This window comes from Excalfactoria chinensis, chromosome 1 (assembly GCF_039878825.1).
Source record: "Excalfactoria chinensis isolate bCotChi1 chromosome 1, bCotChi1.hap2, whole genome shotgun sequence".
Lineage (NCBI taxonomy): Eukaryota > Metazoa > Chordata > Aves > Galliformes > Phasianidae > Excalfactoria > Excalfactoria chinensis.
In genome coordinates, this window is record NC_092825.1 from 38,055,473 (window position 1) to 38,078,792 (window position 23,320).

At 38.0% G+C, this 23,320-nt stretch overlaps 1 protein-coding gene across 4 annotated transcripts in view; it reads left to right on the top strand.

Annotated features, from left to right (window-relative positions):
* Positions 1–23,320, top strand: part of ACSS3 (acyl-CoA synthetase short chain family member 3) — a 75,044-nt gene that overhangs the window by 20,805 nt on the left and 30,919 nt on the right. For all 4 annotated transcript variants that reach the window (XM_072345413.1, XM_072345422.1, XM_072345439.1 and 1 more), the window contains 6 exons: positions 471–605; positions 1,861–2,001; positions 3,405–3,485; positions 3,569–3,664; positions 14,079–14,230; positions 19,895–19,998. In XM_072345413.1, the coding sequence (XP_072201514.1) occupies positions 471–605; positions 1,861–2,001; positions 3,405–3,485; positions 3,569–3,664; positions 14,079–14,230; positions 19,895–19,998 (709 nt within the window). The remainder of the gene's footprint in view (positions 1–470; positions 606–1,860; positions 2,002–3,404; positions 3,486–3,568; positions 3,665–14,078; positions 14,231–19,894; positions 19,999–23,320) is intronic.

A 23,320-nucleotide genomic window follows, 5' to 3' on the forward strand; every position in this document is an offset into this window, starting at 1 on the left:
ACCTTTCTTTTTCTCTATTTTAACCTCCCACATTATTTACTTAACTGCAGGCTGAAAAAGAACCAGCAAAGAGCTGTAGCTAGTTGTGTCCAGGTACATATGTAATTAAAAAGCAGACTAACCAGGATAGATGACTTGACATTAAGCTTTTCCTTTAGTGGAAGGCTACATGGAAATGAGGTATTCGCTCCGTTATTTTTGTACAACTTGCAAGAACTTAATATAATTGATTTATTTCTTAAATATGGTTGAAAATGGTGAAAGGTGTCATAGTTATTAATGTGCTGTGGAAAAAAATGAGGCATGGACTGCAAGATCATAAAAGCTTTGTTTCTTTAGAAAATGGATCCTGCCCCCTGGTTCTAATGATGTAAAGGTAGATTCCTTGCAAAACATGTTATTAGATTGCATGTATATTATAAAAATATATTGCAAATGTTTGTATGAACAATCTAACTTTTTTATTTTAGCCCAGACTTATTGTAACAGCAAGTTTTGGAGTAGAACCAAAAAGAAAAGTGGAATACATATCACTCCTAGAAGGAGCACTGGGAATGGTACAGAACAAACCTGAGAAAGTTCTCATTTACAGGCGACCGAACTTGGTGAGTGTACTGTTGTAGTGCCTTAATGTTAGCTTTCAGATACGTATGTAGTTGTGGAAATGCTAAGCCACAGCTTGAAGCAGTGGTGGAACACCTGGTGGGAAGGCGGGACCAACCCAGGGGAGCTCAGGTACATGGTGTGCACCTCAGTGACCAGAAGGGGTGGAACGAGGATCCACCCCTTTCCAGGCCCCATGTAAGGGTTGTAAGAGGAGGCAAGAGTATCTGGAGATTCCTGCATACTTCAAGCCTTCTGAAGGGAAGCAGCTTCTTTCCTTAATTTCTTTGCTCGCTGCTGTTGTGTTGGAGTGAATCCTCACTTGCTGCATCCTGGAATCTTGCTGCTCTGCTATCACTGTTGCTCTTTCCATTGCATTACAGTAGTCCACATACCTTTTTCTCTTCTATAGTTACAATTTTTAATGTATGTGCTGTAGTTTGCTTTTGTATTTTATGGAGAAACTTTAAATTTATGATGTTTAAATAGAAAATGTACTAATACTACTGTACAGAAAATAGAATAATACCTGTTTTCGACCCTGTAATCGGGTTATCTAGATTTATCCGTGATAGAGGCTGCTGCCCCTAGAAGGGGAGAAATGAACAAAAACAACGGCAGCAATCTAAGGAAAGAAATTATTTTACTAAATACGAGACACAATATGATACAATATAACTACAACTACTATATCAAACAAGGCAGAGAAAAAGAAAGAGAGAAAAAGAGTCCCGGAGAACCGGGGGCCTACTGCAATCTCTAGGCGACAGGCTGGAACGTTGCTGATAGAGCGAGATGGCAGGGATGGAGCGCTCCAAAACGAAAGACAGGGCGAAAAGAGGGACGTTCCAGCCTGGGAGCGAGATTATATGTGTGTCCTCCTCCTCTGGTGATTCATCTCTGGCCGCGTTGTCCCCTGGGATATGTAGTTTCCTCCAAGGGCTGAGTACTCGGGATGCTGCCATTCCACAGATCTGGAGCATGAACCTTCCACACTTCCGCATACCCTCTGTTACACTTCCACATACCCTCTGTTACACTTCCACATACCCTCTATTACACTTCCACATACCCTCTGTTACACTTCCACATACCCTCTGTTACACTTCCACATACCCTCTGTTACACTTTCTTATACCACCAAAACAGTTCATACCGCACATGATGTCATGATGTAGAATATTGACAGCACAAAACCATGACAGACCCACTTACGTTTTATTCTGCTTGGACACTTTTATGTTTTTCTATGGGCAGGGCCATGTTCCTCTTACTCCAGGTCGAGATCTTGACTGGGAAGAAGAGATGGCAAAAGCACAGTGTTACAAGTGTGTCTCTGTTCCTTCAGACCATCCTCTTTATATTCTATATACGTCAGGAACAACAGGCTTGCCCAAGGTAAAGGTCTATCTGTAGTCTGAGTGTTTGTGATGGATCTATTTGCGGTGTTGGAAAATATTTAGTTAAAAAGGTTGATAATATCAACCACAGCAGTGCTAAAAAAGATGATAGAAGTGCTTTAATCTCATTTATTCATATTTCTCTAATTCACAGTCAGTATCTAAGAGTAAATAATGTTTATTTAAATGACATTAATATAAAAATAAACTATTTAATCCAAAGTGTTTGTACAATATAAACCTTTGAAGATAGCAGAATATCTTCTATTTATAAATATTTTCTGTATTTTAACTGAGTGCAGAGTAGGTATTTAATGGCAAGATTAATTGATATCACTTCCATGATAACATTTATTGCTGAATAGTCTTTGCTTATTCATTATTTACATATTAACTAATCTCCCCATAGATAAGATGTAATGGATGACATTCCAGATTGAATGGAATTAGGCATCTTCTAAAGGCTTGTGTTTCTGAACAGTTCTGAGGATATAATTCCCGTGAAAATGAAGGTTTAGATTGAGAAGGGCATTGTTTTAAAGTATTTGCTTTCAACTGTCAATTATTCTTAATGATTTATTTTTAAAAACAAACTCTACATGTTTGTTTGATTCTTACAGTTCTTTCTGAAGTGTAGGAGATGATCTGAATATAGTTCAACAGCAGTGATTATACTGTCACAAAGTCAGAGGCAATTTCAAATGTCCTTAGATATGATCACACAAGTAAAATTATTCAGTTACGGTACCCTCCTAACAAAACTTATGTTAATCTCAGAGCAGAGACTAAGTTAAAGCTCAGAGAAACAAATGAAATCTGCTTTCTGAAATTCAGATTAGTTAACTGCTATCTGTGACAGCAACCTCCGTTTTAATGAGTCATTGTGTCTGTCACTTCCCCAGGTTATTGGACAAGGCTTTGAAAGAGTCAGTACAGGGAGTGGGGTGTATTTCCACAGAGTAATTTACCCCAGTTATTTAGGCAAGTGCCAATACATACAACACAGCCACAGGTGCCACTGGCTCTTGACATTGCTCTGTTGATTCAGGGAGACTAGACAATGAGTTTAAGCCATGTGACTAACATTTAGATGACCAAACTTTAAGAGAGGTAAAGACTTGATCTCTTACTTTTTGTTAGCATATATTGACTAAGTATTTGTGTCCAATTTAAATGACACAACTTACGTCTTTCTTAGTTGTCTTCTGAAAATGATTATCATAGCACTCACGTTTTTCTCCTTTTCCAAAATTACTTCTTCAATGAGAATGTAAGAATGAATCTTATTTATTAAGTGTGAAGTATTGGAATTTGACAACTTCAAATCTATTCAGAATTTAATTGAAGACAGTAATAATGCATTCTTTAAATAATCTTAAATATCAAATTATTTTCATTTAGGGTGTTATCAGACCAACAGGTGGCTATGCAGTTATGCTGAACTGGACGATGTCAGCTGTATATGGACTCAAACCTGGTGAGGTAGTTCTGTTTAAATACCTTCCAAATATTTTGAAACTTGTCTTAAAAAGCAATAATTTTCTTATGTTTTCATTTCATTCTAGGTGTGGTGGGCAGCCTCTGATTTAGGCTGGGTAGTTGGTCACTCTTACATTTGCTACGGGCCTCTTCTTCATGGGAATCCTACAGTTTTGTATGAGGTAAGTGTGTACTGTCAACTTGGACTTTTCTACTATGAGTGCAGTGTGGAATTAGTGAATTTTGTTTTCCTCTCAAATTTCTATTTTCAGCTTATGTCAAAATTAAGGTATTTTAACATAATAAATTAGGCCTGGCCTTTTCTGTTACTGGCTTATTACACAAATGTAGTTTGTGAGCCTCTTATAATAGCTTTGCGGGAAGCTTAGGTAGCATGTAGGGAAGTAATCTCATCCCTGATTGCTGCAGTGGAGAGTGAAAACCCAGTACTACAGATTCCAGAGCTTATTGGATCTGCATCAAGGCAGAAGGAGGTTCCTGAACTGGAGAGAGAGCAAGGAATCTGCATTCCCTTCTGTGAATAAGCACTTTCTGGACCTGGCCGTCACGTCTGTTGCTTCCGTTAGAGTGGGGAGCTGTGCCTCCATTCCTCTGTGCAAGAGTATAGTGCAGGAATGTTCTGATGTCCATTGGGAACGTGTTGCTGAAAGCAGAATGATTAGTGGTACAAAAGAGAGCAGAAGATTAACAGGAATGTAATAATGAATTCAAGTAATGGAATGTGTACAGTGACTTGTTTGCATGTGATTGTCAGGGTCATTAGCTGAAGCTTTTCTTTCTCAGAAGCTGAGGTCCTTCCCAAAAGATGCTTTCTATGAAGCTGAATGTCTGATGCAACCCTAGTGAGGCTGTGTTGTCTCTTTCTGAGAAGTAACATTTTCTATATTATCTTTTTCTTCCTTAAGTGAGTCAATATTAGTCAAATACGGAGAGTGGAAGTAAGGGGGAATGATAAGTTGTGACTGCATCATTGCTGGTGCTCCATGCGTGACAAATTGAGTACAGAAATGGGCATGTATTTTCTGCTGAAGTATTTCAGACTGAATGAAGATATCAGTGAAGTCCTCAGAGATTGTTTGGGCAACAAGTGATACCCTGAATTCATAAGGTGTTGGGAACATTTTTACAGTGTCTGTCCCACATAGATCAGTGTCATTCAAATGACCAGACAGAGATTACAGTTCCATTATGCATTCAGTGAAATTGTAGTTAAATTAGATTTGTTGGATTGCTGTCGTGGTTTGTTTTCTGGGTTGGAATTCAAGGCTGTGTCGTGTCTTTCATGATACTTGTCGGCACCGAGAACATCAGGAATGATTACATCCTTTCTCAGCAAGAAGTCAGAGGCACATGTTTTAGCTTTGTGACCAGAGTTATTATAGGCAGGAGACATGCAGGCTTTCTGGCAGTACGTACTGGTCATGCGATCTGATGTGCTGTTGTCATGTGCAAGAAACAGAGGAAAGAGTCAGCATGACACTTCCTAGAAGATCTTAAAGCCAAAGCAGTGAAGTTCTGTGGGATAACTTTCCATTAGAATGTATGGAACTGCATTTTTGGTCCAGCGAACAAGGCTAGTCTAAAAAAAACCTGAGATAATATCTAATGGAAGGTGTAAAGAGTATCGGCATTAAATAGCGCGATCTACTGATTGAGTCTAACTCACCTTACTACTTGCTGTGTAAACAGTCCATGACACCATGTGTGCTCACATTATTCATGTTATTTTACATAATAATACATTTTTTTTTACAAGTGCATGTAGGAGGAAGAAGACTGGTAATCTCTCACAGAACAGTAAACTGCTGGCTATCAACTCTGATGCTTTGTTCTTTCATTTATCATTTCTGTAATGGGAAAATGTGACATAAGAAACAAAACACAATGTTTAGAATACATTTTAAGATCTTAAAAATGGAATTTGATTTTGTCTTTGTGGTATTAGGGATTTCTTCTCTTCATTGAAAACCTGTAGGTAATGTGTTAAGCTGTTCTATGAAACGGAAAATTATCTTTTGTCAGAATGTTTTTCTTCCACATCATGTTGTGAGCTGTAAGGTCTGGGGCAAATAACTTGTTTTTTAGCTTCTAGGCATGGAATTGATTTTTTGATAATCTCATAGGGAAGTAAGCTTGCAAAACAAGTATTTTTTCTAAACTGTAAGCCTCTTTCCCTAAACAGCTGAGACATAGAAAGTCTCACATACTTTAATATCCTCAGCCAATGACTGCAGTGACTGGAGAAAACTTAAAAATAAATGAATAAACGTTCTTAATTTCCAGCTCAATTTGCCTTGTGGACAGGAGTTTACTGGCTTTCTTACTTTGTCGGCTTTCAGAATGAAAGTTTGAAGTAAATGCATTATTGAAATATGATGCAGTGTGTATCTACAGTGCAACAGTGGCAGTAAAAATGAGCCATCTGAGTATTCCATATACCTAGCTCTTTCTGGAAGGGTCTTCAATATGTTGTCTTCTCTGAGTTTACAAATTGGGTCACCTTTGAGAGCTTTTTAGTCAGTGACTGATATCAGCTTGCTGATTGAAGGAGTTACTTTCAGTATGTTTTGCATGATAAAGATGTGTGCTGGGGCACAGGTTGGGGTGGAAGAACACTTAGAGGTAAGGATTTTTCTATGACACTGTGAATTAAAAGTAATTAGTAGTTTTGTTGTTTGTTTTTTAAAAAGAGGACTGAGTTTGTTTCAAAGCAGTGGGACAGAGTTCTAAGTAAAGGAAGAGAAGCAGGTTCATGAGGTGTGTTTAAGTGAGGGAGTATCTTGAACTCATGTGCTAGACTATTGTAGACAGGATTCCTTAGTAACTAAATATGTCTTTTTGTGGGAAAGGAAATAGAGTAAGTTTTCCATAATTCATATGTTCATATCTATACATGTGTATGCAGCTGTCAGAAGAAGTAACTATGTACTTGTGTACATTAGCAAACTTGGAAATAACTCCAGATGCAGAGATGGTTTCATGACATTTGCAATACATACATACATACTACACAGCTATCCCATGCATTTTGCTCATCCCAGATGTGACACTTGTCATGTTGTTCTGTGTGTTGCTGTTTATGTTAAGAAAAAATTATGGCATTGTTCTTCATGTTATGAATAAAAAGATCATTTTTTCTTGCGTAGAAGACTGTCTGGACACTGCTTTGAGTATTATGGGTTGGCAGAAAGATAACTTTGAGCAAGGGAAGCTAGTTTTGGCTCTGAAAAAGTAAGTAGAGTTAAAGCTTTGCATACAGACCTATTCAGTTTTCAGCTGTGTTTTTCTGGGGTGGAGAGGTGAGGGAGAACAATCTGTGTTGTGCACAGAAGTCCCACAAGATTCCATTTTTCCCTCTTTTTCCCTCTCCTGCGTGATGGGTAATTCTGTTGTATCCATACCCTATTTAACATCCCTGTAAAATCTTCTGAGTTCAGTATCCTAAAGCAGGAAGCTGTTACTTATTTTGACCTTGTCTCACTTTCTGGAAATGAAGGCTTCAAAGGATGTGTGGATTACTGGAGGCTATAATTAAGTACTAAAAGGCCATCCCTCAGTCTTGAATCTACTTTCCCAGCAACTTAAATGATTTGTGTAGGTGATCAGGGTTAATGTTATGTTCAAAATTCATGAAGCAAAAATAAAATCTAGACAAATGCTACCTATTTTGTACTGAACTTTCAGCTGATAATATTTCTGTCTTGGGAAGAATAGATCAGTGTATGAGGTTGAATTTCTGATAGATCATCTCCACACAAGCTGGAAATCTTTCTTTTCTCTATGCAGAAGGATAGATCTTCTGGATAAAAGTTAGGACAGAGGCAAGCAAACAGCTTGTGGGAAATGCTAGCAGCACTGGTGCTATTATTCATTATTGCTCTTAGTAAGAAAAAAACATTTGGTATTGATTAAAATACTTCATATTGAAGCTAAGTGGATAAACAGTCTCGTGTCCCTTTAGATGCTTTAATGGTGTAGCATTGTAGAGTAAACAATTCTTCTCATTACTGCTGCTGTCAAGCAAAAATATGCTCATATGGGAATGTGTGCAGCTTCACCATGAGATAAAGACAAGGCCGTTCTGGTGGCCATTGCCAGGTGGGAGCTGCCTGCAGACAAACTCCTACATAAAAAGCATCTGACCAAGTTTGTCCTGTGGCCAAGGGGTGTATGCAGGACAATACAACCTTGAGGGATGTGTTTTATGTGCAGCACAATACAGGCCTGCACATACTTGGGTCAGCTGTTATGTGGATCAATAACTTTTAAGATGTGCAATAGCATTCTAGTTAGGATTGCTTCTAGTTTTGCAGTATGTGAAATAGTAAACAGTTGACTGCTTTGACTAAAGACTTAGAAAATTGATTACTTATTTGTATATGATATACACATATATGGGCTGTGTGTATGAGTGTGAGAAATGCCAGCATACTCTTCTAGGAGCTGGTCCTTGTAATGTCAGTATGTGTCATGCAGTTACATTCTCATATGCAGATATTTGTGTTCATAAATATACCTACATAGCTACTAATCTCTTATTTTCCTCATTACGTATTTGTGTTCCTTAGATTTCTAAGTAGATTTAATCAACTGCAGTTTTGTTATGTTCAACTCTTCCATCCACTACTGGAGATGATTCTTAGTTATATTTGTTTCTGTTTTTAGAAACTTAGTTCATGTTCTCTTTTAAGCTCCTTGGCTTTTTAATAAATTTTTGTGGCATATTTTGAGTGAACACATAACATGTGTATTTGGGAAAGAAAGAATTAAATGCTTTTCTAGGTTAACTTTGTGATTTGAACAATTAGCCTAATGTTGGTTACCTTACATACCTCATCTCCATCTTCATTTCATTTCCAGATGCTCCGTTGTTATGAGATGCAATTTTGGGGTCTTCAGGTTCTTTACAGATACTTAACAGAGGTCCAGTTAAAAATGGCTTTCATTGGATAAACAGAAAATTCAGGGGGAAAAAAAAAAGAAATGATTTTATTCTTTTTCATATTCTATTCTCTTACAGGAATTCTATTGTCTAATTGCAAAAAAAATGCTTCAGTGGTTCCCTACAGGTCTGGTAGAATTTTAAGGTTTGGAACTACTGTGACTGGCTTTTCTGACACTTTGAATAACAAGGAATGAAAACTTAGTCTAGTAGCAGAAATGCACATTTATAGAATTAAATATTGTATTAGCTTGAATATTAAATTATTATACTCTAATTAATGTTTAAGCATCTAATGCATGTTAATTAAATTCTTTATTCTGAAGGGATTAACTTGTCACTGATGCTCTGGTTAAGTAGAAGAGGAACGCGATGTGGGTAAAATGTCATTTTCCCAGAGATAAGGCTAAGACTTAAATAGTTTTACAATATCTGTTCTTGACCAGTGATACAGTGGTCCACATGAATTTTTTTGCATGCATTGCTGGAAGAGAATAACTGCAACAAAGAGGTTTCCATTCTAGCAGATATGGAGTAATGCAAGAAGAAATGAAGTTTTTGAGGTTGTTTTTCAGTTATCTGTTTTACGTGATGATTTACAGTGGAGTTTTATCACTGTGTGAATGTGTGGGGATCGGAATGGTTATTGTAATTGTAACATTGCCTTTGAATTTAAAGTGTGTTCATTTTGGAATATCAAAAGGGTAAAAATCATATTCTTTTAACAATAAATATTAAAGGAAAAGCAGAGTTAGTATCCAGTTGACCTTTGCATCTCTGTCTGTGGTCTTGCTTTTGGTTAGATCATTATGAAACAGTAATAGGGCATCTGGAATTTTTCTTTCTCTAAGATACCACCAATCGAGCTTTCAGACTATATTCATAATGTTAGTGGCTTCTTTTTGAGGATTGAAGATAGATAGGAATAAAAAAATAATTGTACCCATAGTGAGAAAAATTATATTTATGGAAAGGGACACCATAAAGTGTTTCTTCTGTTCAGAAGACTACCTTAATGGTGAATATTCATTAATAGGTAGTGAAAGTTTGTCCTGCCTAATGGTAGCTTATGGGCTAGAGAGTATCAGCAGTGTTATTCAGATAAGGAGGAAAAAAGGCCTGAGCACGTTTGCCCAAGGACAACCACTGTGGAATATGGACTGGACTGACTTTTTAAAGTGATTTGTTTATTTTTAAATTACATAGTAAGTGACAACATGTTATTTCAATAATTGCTATGGTAACTACATGCTTTCAATTTTTACCTGTCATAAAACCATTGTCAGGAATGTGAGAACAGTAATGAACTCCTTTGAATACAGCAAGTACCTTTTTTTAATCTGTCCTGGATTGCTTTTCTCTAAGGCATGACAAATAGTAGGTATAAAGAAGCTCTTTGAAGCCTCTCAGCCCACTTTAGGTTGGTTGTGAGGTTTGCATCCCAAGCTGTAAGCAACTTTTTGCCTTTCCTAGAGTGGATTCGTGGACTTGGAATTAGGATAGGGAAGAGGATGTTGCCCGTACCTGTCAAGGAGCCCTGAAATCAATTAAAAACTTGATTTCAGTTGGCTGGGACTGAGGGAGCTATAGTCCCCACACAGAGCAGTAGCAGGATGGACTTAGCTGTGCCTGGGGAACCTCTTCCCCACATCTCTCATGAGGCTCCTTCTAGTCACTGCTGTTGCAACAAATCTATGGCCTACACAGCAGCAGCAACAGAGGGGCCCAGGATTGCACTTACTGTCATTTAGCATGTTTCTCAGCTATGTTGGGGCATCCAACTTTGCTACAGTTCATAAGCCGTTATCATCAGCTTATGAAGAAAGCACTGTATCTGGAGTTCTGCCACTCCTGTCATCTTTTTATCATCACCCACACTGACTATATTTGTGGAATGAATTTAGAATGTATCAGGTCCTTACTAGGGGTTTGGTAATGGGGTCAGTAGCAACAGGAGAAATAGCTCAGAATGTTTCCTTTTGAATCTTGATATCTCTGGTGTCAGCAGATTTTAGTGGCAGTGAGTTCCATGTATAATATTCACTACACTGAGAGAATTTTCTCCTCATAAATTGAAATTTATCTTTAATTGAGTAGCCCCTTGTTGTTAGGAGTATGGCAGAAAGGGGATTGCTGAGCTGTTATTGATGTGGAGTTGGGTACTTTATTATAACTCTGCTCTTATGTGTCTTTTTTTCCTTAAGTAATCCATCCCAACGGCTTCTGACTTTCTCCACAGGAGAGCTTTTTATCCTCTTGATCATTCTTGCTGCCTATGAATCTTCTTTCATAATCGTGCATTATCCATCAACACATTCTGCCTGAGGACGACTGCTCAGTTGGTAGACATTTGATAAATTACATGCTCAAACTAGGCATTTCCAGAAAGAAAGACATTCCTATCTATCTTTCTCAGAGTCTCTTGGTAGGTTATTAAAAGAAAGTCTTTTCTATGTGAATACTCCTAGCTGATAAAAGAAGTGCCTCTTACACTTCTCTTTTTCTAAATCAGGTGAGGCAGATCACTCTCTTTCCGACTGCCTTATTCTTGATTACTGTCATCTTGGTTCCTGCCAGCCAATTACTATTGACAGCAAAGTTTTAATTTTCATCTGCAGTATCAATGCAAATACTGATCCCAGCAAATCCAGTGGAAGCGTCTCATTTGCTAACACTCTTCAATTGACTCAGCAATACGTCACCATATTCCGAATTCAATTACCCTGTGCTTTATTTTTTACAATGCTAACTTTAAAAAAAATCAGAATTATATGTGGTAATAAGCCTCTCATGGCATCTTGCAGTGCTTACAATTTTTGTATGATAAATGAGCAATCTCTCTGGCAGTGTTATTTGTAGGTTTTTATGCGCTGAAATTAATTTGCAGTGTCTCAGATTTGTTTTGCCTATGTCAATTTTTGTTTATGCATTTGCGAAACCGTTACCAGCTGCCAAGGCCCTGGAGAGCTTTTTCTGCAGAGTCAGTAAGAATATTTTATAGCCAGGCCAGATTTTTTTTCCTAAATGACAGTTTTGTTTCCTTATTGGGAATTATCAACCGTCAGGGCAATTTTCTATTCCTTTCCTTATGAGGTTCTTGTTTTATTTGTTGAGAAATGCACTTCCAAACCAAACCTCAAGTCAGGGTCTAGGACAGATAGAACTTGCAAGGTCTGGGCCCGAGCCCAGGCCTTGGAGTGGCTGCAGCAAGGCTCAAGCAGGGATTAAGGGAGAGGGACTGAGTGCAAATTGCCCTGAAGGAAAGGTAGGTTGCTGACAGCTCCGCTCACAGCTCTACTGTTTTCCCAGAGTTCTCATTGGAGGTCACATGGCCGCACCATAGCATGCCTGGCCTTGAACACCTGCAGCCAAACCCATAGGAGGCAGTTGGGTGTACTTGGGGCCAGACACTGAGTTCTTAAGGTCTTTGAAAGTTTACACTTGCTTAAAAATCGCAGGTTATGTTATTACTGGCGGAATAACCAATCTCATGTAACCCAGCAGTTAGTTTTGTGTGGTTTTTTTTCCTGTCCAAGTTCATTACAGATGTTACTACTTCGTTTGCGTAATTAGTTAATAAGATGTTTATGGACGTTTGGAATGTTTCAGTCTAAGACCAGTTGTGTTAGTGATGCGAGGTTGAACTTCTGAGCAGATAGGTGCAGATATGCAGGTGTACTGAGTGTTACTTGGAGATGACATGAGCTTGAATAAGGGAGTTCCTCAACAAATGCTGGTGAACATTTGAATGAATATGTGAAAGTGAAGGTGTGTGTGAGGAGGAGGCTTGAGGACAAAAAAAAAAATCTGATGATAGATTTTTCTTTGGAAACTGTAATGTGAAAGGAAGAAAGGAGTTATTTTTTCAGTAAGATAATCACTTTCTTTTGCATGCTTTTTATAGAAGCTCGGATAGGCTGTTAGAAAAACAAAGGTTTTGTTATTGATGATTCCCTGGTTGTCTTTTGTTTATTCTCTGTTTGCCTCTCATCACCTCTTCTACTCTTTAAAAGAAGGCTCGGTTGTATCTTCTGGTTTTTCCTTCTTTTTTCCTTCTCTAACCATCCTCTGCTTCCTCAGCAGTGCTCTCACTAGTGGTAGTTCACTGTAGGGCAGAAAAGCCAGTGGGGTATAGCCAGTCTCAGTCATCCTGGAGTCTTGAAATCTGGCAGCTGACTTCTTAGCACTCCTGCAGCTGAGTGCCAGGCTAGCATGGGGGAGTTTGCAATGGGGAGGGAATTTGGAAGTGGGGAAAGGACAAATTCCTGGGAGCCTGCATCACAGGAGGGGGTGGCTTTCAGTGTTGGGATGGGTAACAGACTTGATTTGTGTACACTTCTGTAAAAGCATTTACTGTGTTACTAGTGCTTTCTTACTGGGATAAAAGTATTGGATTTAGTAAATTCTTCAAAGTATTCCCATGCCTGTGTTCTTTTTGCGTCTTTGCAAATTGAGGTATTAATTAGAGTTTTGCGTGTTACTTTTTTCACTAGACCTATCAATCTGTTGTGTTTGTCTTATTGCAAATCTGCTCTTTTCAATGAAAAAGTACATCTAGTTTCTTGAAAGTTGATGGCAGATGTCAAGGCTGTACTGCCTGTGGCTGGCTAAGAATCCAAAGTTGGGCCTGCGGCTTTTGAAAGTAATGAAATACATGAATGTGAAGGACACTTGTTAAGGATGCACTCCATATTGAATTTACACAAGGAGTGTGGAGGTATAAATTTATTTTATGACTGGTGAACTGCTGTGAAGTTTGTGATGTTTTTAGTGGTGAAGCTTGCTCTGTGTTGATGGCTTTTTGCATTAAGCAGTGACGAAACTGGGTTTTGCAGTATGAAGAGCATATGTCTCTCCTATGTTGTTTGTATGCTTTATATTTGGAGCACCACAGAAAACTATTTTTATTATTTTTTGATATTCTTTACCAGTGGACAGTTTGTCACTTCCAGTTACTTCTGTTTACGATTTTCTGACTGTGCCCTATAGCTAAAAACAATGTTTAGTTTTCCAAGCCCTAACTCATTCCCCCAAAATACATACCATAGTCTGTTATCAAACTAATGCAGTAAAGGAGTCTTCGGCTTCTCTCTGGTCTTCATTTGCAGCAGCAGCACAAAGATGCCCAGAAGCCAGTTGTAAGCAGCTGAATGGGGATTTCTCCAGAAATAAGAGAAAAATTCTAGGTGACAACAAGTTGGTGTTATAACATGTGCATGGAGGATATAGCTGAAATGCCACTGTGTCCAGAGACATGTTCTTCAGTGAGACTCAGTGTTTTAACAACCTGTCTCACAGGAAGGATAGATGTAGACATGACTCCCTCTGCTGCCAGTGTAATAACAGCTATTTGGGCAGTCTTTTCATTTGCTCGTCAGTTCGTCTTGTCTTTCTCAGTAGCAGCTGGTATATCATGTACTCATTCAAGAGATTGTACCCAAAGCTTGTGAAATTTATTTTTTCAAGTGAATACACATACTGCATTGTTATTTTTAACAAATTCAGCTTTAAAGTCTTATTTGAAATTAGTTCTGTTGCTGTGCTACCTCTACTGTTACATGTTCAAGCCTTGAACTGTCAAGGAATTATGAAGTATTTTTATCCTGTGACATTTCAAATTATTCTCTCCATAGGGGAAGCCTGTGGGAACACCAGATGCTGGTGCCTATTTCCGCGTGCTAGCAGAGCATGAAGTAGCTGCCTTCTTTACTTCACCAACTGCAATTAGAGCAATCCGTCAGCAGGACCCCGAGGCAGCCCTGGGAAAGCAGTACTCTTTAAAAAGGTGAACTAAGGATACACTGGAAGCAGTTTCTTACAGAAACAGACCGGATAAGCTAAGAATAGCAATGTCTGGGGCTTTATCCACCTCTGTATAGCAGAATTCAAATGTATTCTTGGCAAATCAGGCGTACACATTTGGTTGTGAATCTCTTTTGATAGTTCGGAGGAGAGACAGGCTATTAAAAACATGTCGTTGATTACCATTAAAAAGATGACTCTGAGGTTAAGAATCTTAGTGAATTAAGATTTCTTGCTCAATTTTACTATTTTACTCCACTGTTCTTACACCCTGCAATGCATTCTTGGGTTACGTGATCCTGTACCATCTTCCACTTCACTGAGTGCACAGGATCTTCAGTGTTCATTCAGTCAGAAGCTAGTCAGTATCTTTCCATTATTTTGTTTCTGATTATGGTTATGTTCTGCTATTTCATACTGTTTTTTTAAAGTGTTTATTGCTGTGCTACCTCCATGCTTCAGAATTGTGACTGAGTTCATCCTTACAAATCCCTTGTGAGATAAGAGAGTGGTATTAGCTGTGTTTTGCAGATGGGAAGCTGAAGTGCAGGGAGATTAAGGTCAAAGTCTTCTATTAATTTTGAATACCCAGTCTAAGCCACTAAACTGCTGCCATTTGAGAGGTTTTAGAATTTTGTGATTAAAATACATTATTAAAATTATGTGGCTAAAATGCTCCTCATACTCACTTCATGTACCTGTGATTGCTCAGTAATTCTACAAATCAAGCTCAGTATCATATAGCAAACAGTAAGAATATATGGTTTTGGATGATGTCTAATCTTGGAGTTGAATCATTTGCTCAGCATCAGATGAGGGCTAGGCAGTATTCAGTCATGGGAACACCTTCTATCACAGTTGTCCAAAGAATTCCGGAGGTACTCACTGAAAGTTTTCTTCCGTCTCTTTTAAGTGCTATCATCAATTGTTTCCCTTCCATGAAATGAGGAATAAAGCTATTTTGAGACCTTAAAGCCCTATTCTTCTGTGATGTTTCACAGTAAGAAGGTGGTACACATGCTAGAAAATTTAATTGCCATTCCTCAGCAGTTCTTTAGGTGGTGAATAAAGTAAGCCAGTCCATACAATTAGAGTAATAATTGAGTAGAAAATCTGCTAACCTGCTCTGTAGGTTGTTGAATTATCTTGCCAAAGAATTACAGGCAAATAAGTGTCCTCTTGCTGATATCAGCTGTCCCAGATGTAAAAAGATACTTTCGCCATTCCTATTCAGTGCTTAGTTGATGAATTTCTCCATTCGAGTATGATTTTATGATTACTGAATTGGAAAGGGTGTTTGTTTAAATAAGTCTGGCTATTCTATAATGATTTCAGTATTAACATCCAGCTAGTTAGAGTGTGTGTTATTTTAAAATTAAAACTGCAGTTCTTCAGAAATAGGGGTCCAGCAAATGGCTGAAATCTTCTTTCACTGACAGCTAAGATATGTGTTGTTTCCAAAGCTTATCACGTACTTTCTTCAAATTCCATATTGGCTTTTGGAATCTTACATTAACATTTGCCTTTGAGACAAAACATCACTTATGTCTTAAACATGGGTTATGTTAATCAGCAAAAGAGATTTTTGATTTGCAGGGCTGTGGGATAAAAGCCCCGTTCAACCACTTATCTCTATGGCGTCTTTAAAGACCAGGTTTTTGATAGCACGCAGAGCTGCTAAGCAGTCCATCTGATCATACTGCAGTCTGCGGTGTTTGAAAATAAACGCCCAGATTCCATGACCTGCAAGTACCTGGGTGTATTCTGGTTGGCGTTTGGAGTCAAGTTAATATCTTCATGAGGTAACTCCATAGCATTGAACCATTAACACTATTTGGAATCACAATCCATCTTTTAATTGACTTGATTACTTTGATTTGGTTAGGTCTGATTTCCAGGTGATTGACAGCTGAAAGCTATACATGAAATTGGGTAACAGTTCAACAGATTAAATCAAAATATGAATAGTAGTGACTTGTAACTTATGTTCCATAGCCTACTTGGCTTTCTTTGCTTTAGGTTAATTGTGATTGTTCTGCCATTTTTTTATATCAAGAGATTCTGAAGTCTGAAGCATGTTTGTGTGATGCCAGATGTTAATGTGCTCACTTAAGAAAGAAGTGTGAGACTGACTACATAAAATCTGTTCAGGAACAGCGGATATAAAGTTGATTAGCAACTGCTAGTTTCTCTCTCAAAACACAGGAGCAAGGGGATGGGAAATTAAATTAGCAAATTCAGAGCTGTTAGAAATTCTCACAAAACTCATGTCTCACACGCTGCTCGAGATGTGATTAAAGCTCAGAATATAGGACAATTGAAGTACATTACTGAGTGCTGTTTGCTGCCACCTACTTTGTGCTACTGTAGATCACGTATGGCTATTCCTTATGGAGTGTTTCGCTGAGATTTTGATCAGCTGTTGTGGAGCACCCTGCACTGGGAAAAGGAGCTGAGCTGCTTTTGTATTCTGTGTCCCTGACTCAGTCACCCAAACATTAAGTGCTTGAATCCTCCTGAACAGGGTAAAATATGGTTGGGGAGGAGAATGGGCAAGGACACCAATGGAGAAAAGTGAGATGATTAAAATATATAAATGTTTTACATATTTAAGTGTCTACAGTCTCCGGAGGCTTTAAGAATTAGTCAGAATTCTTTATTTCCAGATTCTGTTAAGAAGTGTAAATTAACCTTCTTCACTGTTGTTTTTTTTTCCCTTTCAGCAAAGACAGATTTATTTAACGTGATGCAGAGATTTTCTTTGCCGCAAAAATCTTGTGTATGCGTTCCAGACTTAATAACACTTTTACGATGTTTTAATCCAAAAGAGTGTAGCTGAAATTACTACTCATTGAGCACTCCTGCTTTGGGATGGTCGTTTTGATATGTGGTTTCTTTTGTGCTTGGAGTGACACCAAAATGTGCATGCTGTTTTGAATGACTTACATTGTGGCAAGACTGCTAGTGCTCATCTGTCCCCTGCATGAGGTAGCACTTCATATCCACTCCACTGGACAAATAGGGCCTAAAATCTTGATTTTCAGAATGACAACTTGGGACATATTTACTTAACAGAGAGGTTTTAAGATCTTTCTGCCCCATTAACTGCATTGCAGTGATAGATGATTGCAATAATAGGTGCATTGACATGCTTTGAAGTTTTAAGTGGATTGTTAAAAAATTGTTCACAGTGGGACGTTTTATAACTGTTGCCATCTCTCTTGTTATACTGTTTGACAGGAGAACATAAATTTGTAGCTCTTACGCTTTGTTAGGCTTACGGCACTTTGCTCTTGCATTCTCTTTGATAGGTTTGTATGATAAGTTGTCCAAAGAGCTAGTCCCAAGTCTTTCCAAAACATGGGAATGCTCTAGAGCCTGTGGAAACAGGCCTGATTATTTAAGCTGGGAGTTCAAAAGGAGGAGATCTGGTTCTGATTTAGAGGTTAGCATGCCGTCTCAACTATTTAGACAAATCATTCAAGTTCTTGGTCAATCCTTAGCTCTGTTTTTAAAGCAATGGCTTTTAACAGAGTTTTTAGAACTTTACAAAGTTAATATATTCCTAAGTTAAATTTTTACATCTGAGCTGAAATTCTGTATCTAGTAGTCCTAATCACAGAATATTCAATACCATGTAAACTGAGCAATACGCAGAAGTGTCCTGCATTTAAACATGAGTCTTAAAAAGCTTTTCATAAAGTATTTGTAGGCTTTATTTATTCAGTATTTTGTTCTCTGCTATCATAAACTTTTAACTGTTGCAACTCCCAGTTAGCTATTAACTGTAATTATCAGCTGTAGCTTGTGCTTTCAAAGGAAATACATTCAGGATTCTAATTGGGGACACACTCATTAAACCATTATCCTCTAATGCTCAGATGTGCTCAGAAGGCAGTTCACCAAAATGATGTAGATTTACGAGTACAGCAAACACAATGCTTCCTTGATGTGAATCCTGCTTGCTTACACATTTGCTATAAGGTTTTGTCTGTATTTGTCTGTAAATGGTTTGAAGTTCCAGAATATCTTCCAGTTTCACTTTCTGCATTTAATAAAAAGATTGAAAGACAGTTCCTTTCAGCAGGAATTTTGACTACCACCATGTCAGACTTCCATGAAGTCAGTTTAAATACTTCTGCTTTCTCAATGTGTAAGTGTCCTTCAGTTCACCTGCACAGTATGGATCGGACATCAAGGAAAAGACCACCCCCTATTGTGACCAGACATCTATATTCTTAGACACGGTCTATATATATATCAATCCTAGAGGTGGACATATGCTGTGTCATGTAAAACTGTAGTACTAAGACCTCAGATTTGCTTCAGAAAGAACTTGCTTTCTGCCCTGTCCAGTATGAGGATATGACAAGTAGACAATCTCCTTCTGAGGTGTTAGCTGTTCAGTCTGACACAGCAGCAGGGGTTTGACTTTCAAGCTTGACAAGTTAAAAGCTTCCTGTTAATCCACCTGTTTACTCTGTACCTGTTCCAAAAATTATTTTCAGCTTTGAGAATGCTGAATTCTAATTTCTAGGTGCACCTTTAGCACCACGTGCAGTTTAGAATACCACAATATAGTGACATAAAGCTGTTAGTGCCCAGAGGAGGGCTGCAAAGGTGGTGAAGGGTCTGGAGGACAAGGTGTATGAGGAACAGCTGAGGTCCCTGGGTTGGCTCAGCCCAGAGCAGAGGAGCGTGCAGTGTTGTACTGTAATGGCCCAATTCTGTGCAGTAATAGTTATATTTAAGAAAGCTACAGTTGACAGAGGACCTTATCATACTAAACAAAGCATGAAATCAGTTTGTAGTGCTTACTGAAGGACAGCAGTGCGGACAAAATCTGATAAAAGGTGATGATTAGAACTGGGAAGGGGTTATTGCCCAGGTGTGTAGCACTGCCTAATTCAGTGGTGTGAAAATGCTCCGTATCCGTCTTGATTGCCAGGTGTTGCATTTATTTTCTGCCAAAGTTGCATCAGAGTATACAGCCAAATAGATTGAATTCCAGTACCATTGTTCTGAGATCATTGTTATCCTGTAGGATTACATGATTTATTTTTTTATTTATATGTAGATGGTCTCTGTCCATATGGGAAAAGGTTTTTAGCTGCTGTTGTTTCTCTACCAAACTCACTTCCAAAGGCATATAAAAAAAGGTAACTCACAAAACATTAAGATCTGTTTAAATGGAACGTTGTTAAGCACTTAAAGCTAAGAGTTATGCTACAGGTATTTCGTATTACTTCTGTTTATTTCTTCACTATTTCCTCTGGTATCTCATTTTTTTTTTTTTTTTTTTTTTTTGTATTTTGTGTTTTTGTTTTGCCTGATGGGTATCTATCTAGATTTGTGTATAAATTATTTAAATATTCCTTGCTTCCATTTACAGTTGGTTTTCACTGGCCTGCCAAGATCACTGAATTCTGAAAATAGAGCTGCTTTTACACAATGCATCAGATTGCATTAATTAGTATTGCAGGATTTTAATTGTTACTCAGTGGGATGGAGTATACAAAGAGACCTCCCTTCCCCTTTTCTCTTATCTGGGACACAGACCACAAATGTTTAATTTACTGAATTAATTTCTGCGTTTCTTTCCTGTCCAGATCAAGGTGAATATATTTTTCTTTACTATTATTTAAAGGTTCAGGATGATGTTTGTAGCTGGTGAGCACTGTGATGTGGATACACTAGAATGGTCAAAAAAAGTCTTCAAGGTACCTGTCTTGGACCACTGGTGGCAAACTGGTGAGTATTTTAAACTACTGTTTGTAAAAGATGGTGATGAGATGTTTTCCAACCTTGTACTTGAGTCTACAGGTAGGTCAGCTATGCATTTCCAGGGAGACTTAAATAGACAGGACTAACTGTGAAAACAAACAAACAAACAAAGTTTTATGCATTTAATTCAACATCAAAATGTGGAAATGTGGGGTTTTTTTGGAAGTGGTCTGAAAACTGACTTCAGAATTTTTAACAACTGTAGAAAAACAAAGGTATTATCTGGCTCCTGTGTTGTTATTTCAGTGTTTTTGCGGGTGTAATTTTATGTTTTCATATGTGATTAATTTATAATAGAAAAAACTGTATTTGGAGGAACTTTCAGGTTTAAGGTGCTATTTTTTGTTTCTTGAGTTTTTGTTTGTTTTGTTTTGTTTTGTTTTGTAACATCTTGCCCCCGGTGGCACACGGTGGTAGAAGTGCCGCTTGCAACACTGGAGGCCCGGGTTCGAATCCCCCCTGTGGCACAAGTAGTAGAAGTGCCGCTTTGCTACACAGAGGGCTCGAATCCCAGGAGTTGGACTCGATGATCTCTCAGGTCCCTTCCGACTTGCACGATACTATGATACTATGATCTTGTGTAATTAAAAACAAACAAATGGAGTACTGGGATGAAGCCATTGGCTGGTCAAGAGGGATAGTTGGGATGGGGGAGGTGGAGGTGCTGCACTGTACTTAAGGGAGGGATTAGACTGTGCAGCCTTGTTGTAAGAGATGACATGGTAGAGAGCCTCTTGGTGAGGATTAAGGTGTGAATAGCAATGCAAATGTTGTTGAGGGTGTCTACAGTCACTCATTCAGGACAGTTACACAGATGAGCAGTAAGGCAGAATAAGGCAGTAGGCAATAAGGAGAAATTTCTGGATCAGTTGCTCTTGTGCTTGTGGGAGATTTCAGCTCCTCAGTCATAAACTGGGAAGATCATACTGACACAAGTAAGGCTGGAAATTCCTGAAGCATGTTGAAGATAAATTTCTGTCACGTGTGCTTGGTGATCTGAATAGGAAAGGAGCCCTCCTGGATCTGTTGTTTGAGAATAGGGAAGATCCTGTGGGAGAAGTGGTCATGAAATAGTTCAGTTCCATACTTTTGGTGTAATGAGGGATAAAAGGTCATCAGACTTGCCTGCCTGGACTTCAAGAGTGCAGACTCAAAACTTTTCAGGCAGCTAGCTAGCAGTGTCCATGGGGAATCTGATCCAGATGGTTTAGGGATACAAGTGAGCTGGTCCTTTTTCAAGAATCACCTTTTAAAAGCTTAGGAGTGCAGTCTCACTGCACTGCTAATTGAGCAAGCAGAGCCAAAGAAGAGCTTGTCTGAATAGCGAACTCCTTCTGGAAATAGGACAGAAAGAGAAAATACACTGTATCTAGAAGCAAGGTCAGGCTTTACAGGGAGCCTGATAACAGGTACTCAAATCTCAGAAGAAGGAATTTTCTGAAATGTTTCAAAAATATAATATAAAAAATAACAAAAGCACAGAAATAAAAATCCTAATTACTTGTAGCAGGAAAAGGTCAAGACAGTTAACCACATCACTACAGTTTATGTAGAGATAGGAAGTTTTAAAAAGTTTTCCTAATAACAATATTTATTTCACAGTAAAAAAATATTAAATTTTACAAGTTGCTTTTAAGTATGATCCAACTGCACCCGGGGGTACATGCTGCCATTTTGTTACACCCAAGCTGAAGGCCACTGACGTATTTAAATATGTGAAAATGCTTTTGACCTTTAACAATCCAGCAAATTGTTACAAATTCCCAGATTTGATGGGGTTTTTTTGATCCGTCTCTTTTAAAGCAGGAGCACTGTGAAACTGTGAGAAATGTTGACATCTTGCTAATTGCTGTAGTCTTGTCTTTGCAATTTTGTATTAGTCATTGACTCTTTCAACTGAGGCTGAAGCAGAAGATGGTGGAGAAGAGGAACCAAATTACTAGTGTTTCTTGTAAGATGGAGTAACTTCTTGCTTATGACTGAAAAAAGTAGGAAAGAGATCAGCTTTGAAGCACTGAGAAGTGACTGAATCTCTTTATATGGAGACAGGAACGAGTGACTGGAAATAAAAGTTCGAAATGCTATTATAAAAAAGAGAAGATGGAATGTAAAATGTTTACTTGTTTCATCTTAATGATGTTTCTTCAAAGCTGTTGGCTCATTTATTGTGCATTGAGATTAGAAATAGATGAGTATGAACAAAAAAATGAAGGTAGTTTTCTTTGTTTTTTGTCTCGGGAAGATATATGGAGTATATGGAATCATTATGAATTGAAACAGTACTTAGAGAAGGGAGAAGGCTTTAACAGAGGATTTGAAGTGGTTAGATCAGTAAAACCTACCTGATAACATCTTTGATTTGTGTCAGTACGCCTTCATCAGTAACTTTTTTGTTTAATTATTATTTGAATTTTTGTGTTGCAAGTGTAGGAAGGACATCATAAAAGATGTGAAAGGTATGTCACAGGATCTGCAAGTGGGATGTGAGGAAGTAAGGACTGCTAAACACTTCATCTTTCCTTTGGAGACATGGCAGTGGGTGAAAGAACAGTACTTTCAGATCCTGTACTCATCTGTACGTAAGGAGAGGATAATCTTGTTTTGGATTTACACAGGTGCTTTTTGCTTATTTATATAAAATGACACTTAGCATTTAAATAGCCATTTTCATCTTCAGAGTAATTGTGCAAATGCAACACATTAATTCTTTCAGCACACGGGAGAAGTAAATAAAATTATTCCTGACAGACATTAAATTGAGAGAGACAGGTATCTTGCCCTAAGCTATTCAGGAAGCCACTGTAAAAACAGTGTTAGAAAACAATTTTTCTGCTCAGAAATAAATTTACCTGTCATAATTACGTTTTGTGATATTTTGAATATTTGTGAAGGGAAACAAAAGATCGTTTCAGACCTCATTATAAGTCTCTCTGTGTACTGATGTTTTAAGGAAATGATGCAGTTGCTTTGTGTCAGTATTCCAGCTAAATACATCAAAAGGAACTTTGCCAAATCAAATTGAAGTAACCTAAATAATGTGTAGGTAGTACCCACTGTCGTATTCCTTGGAGAGCGCTAAATGCATAGTGAAAGGTGTGTTTAAATTGCCTTGGTTTTTGATCTAGCTTTGAATTTGAGAAGAAAAAAACATACCAAAAGTGAGAGAGTGAGGAGCTGTGCAAGCGTGGGCTCTAAAAACTTCCATTAAACTTCCCTAGCTGCTTTCATGGTAGCTATTCAGTATTTGTAGTAGAAATAAATGAGTCTTCCACATCTTTGTTTAATTTTT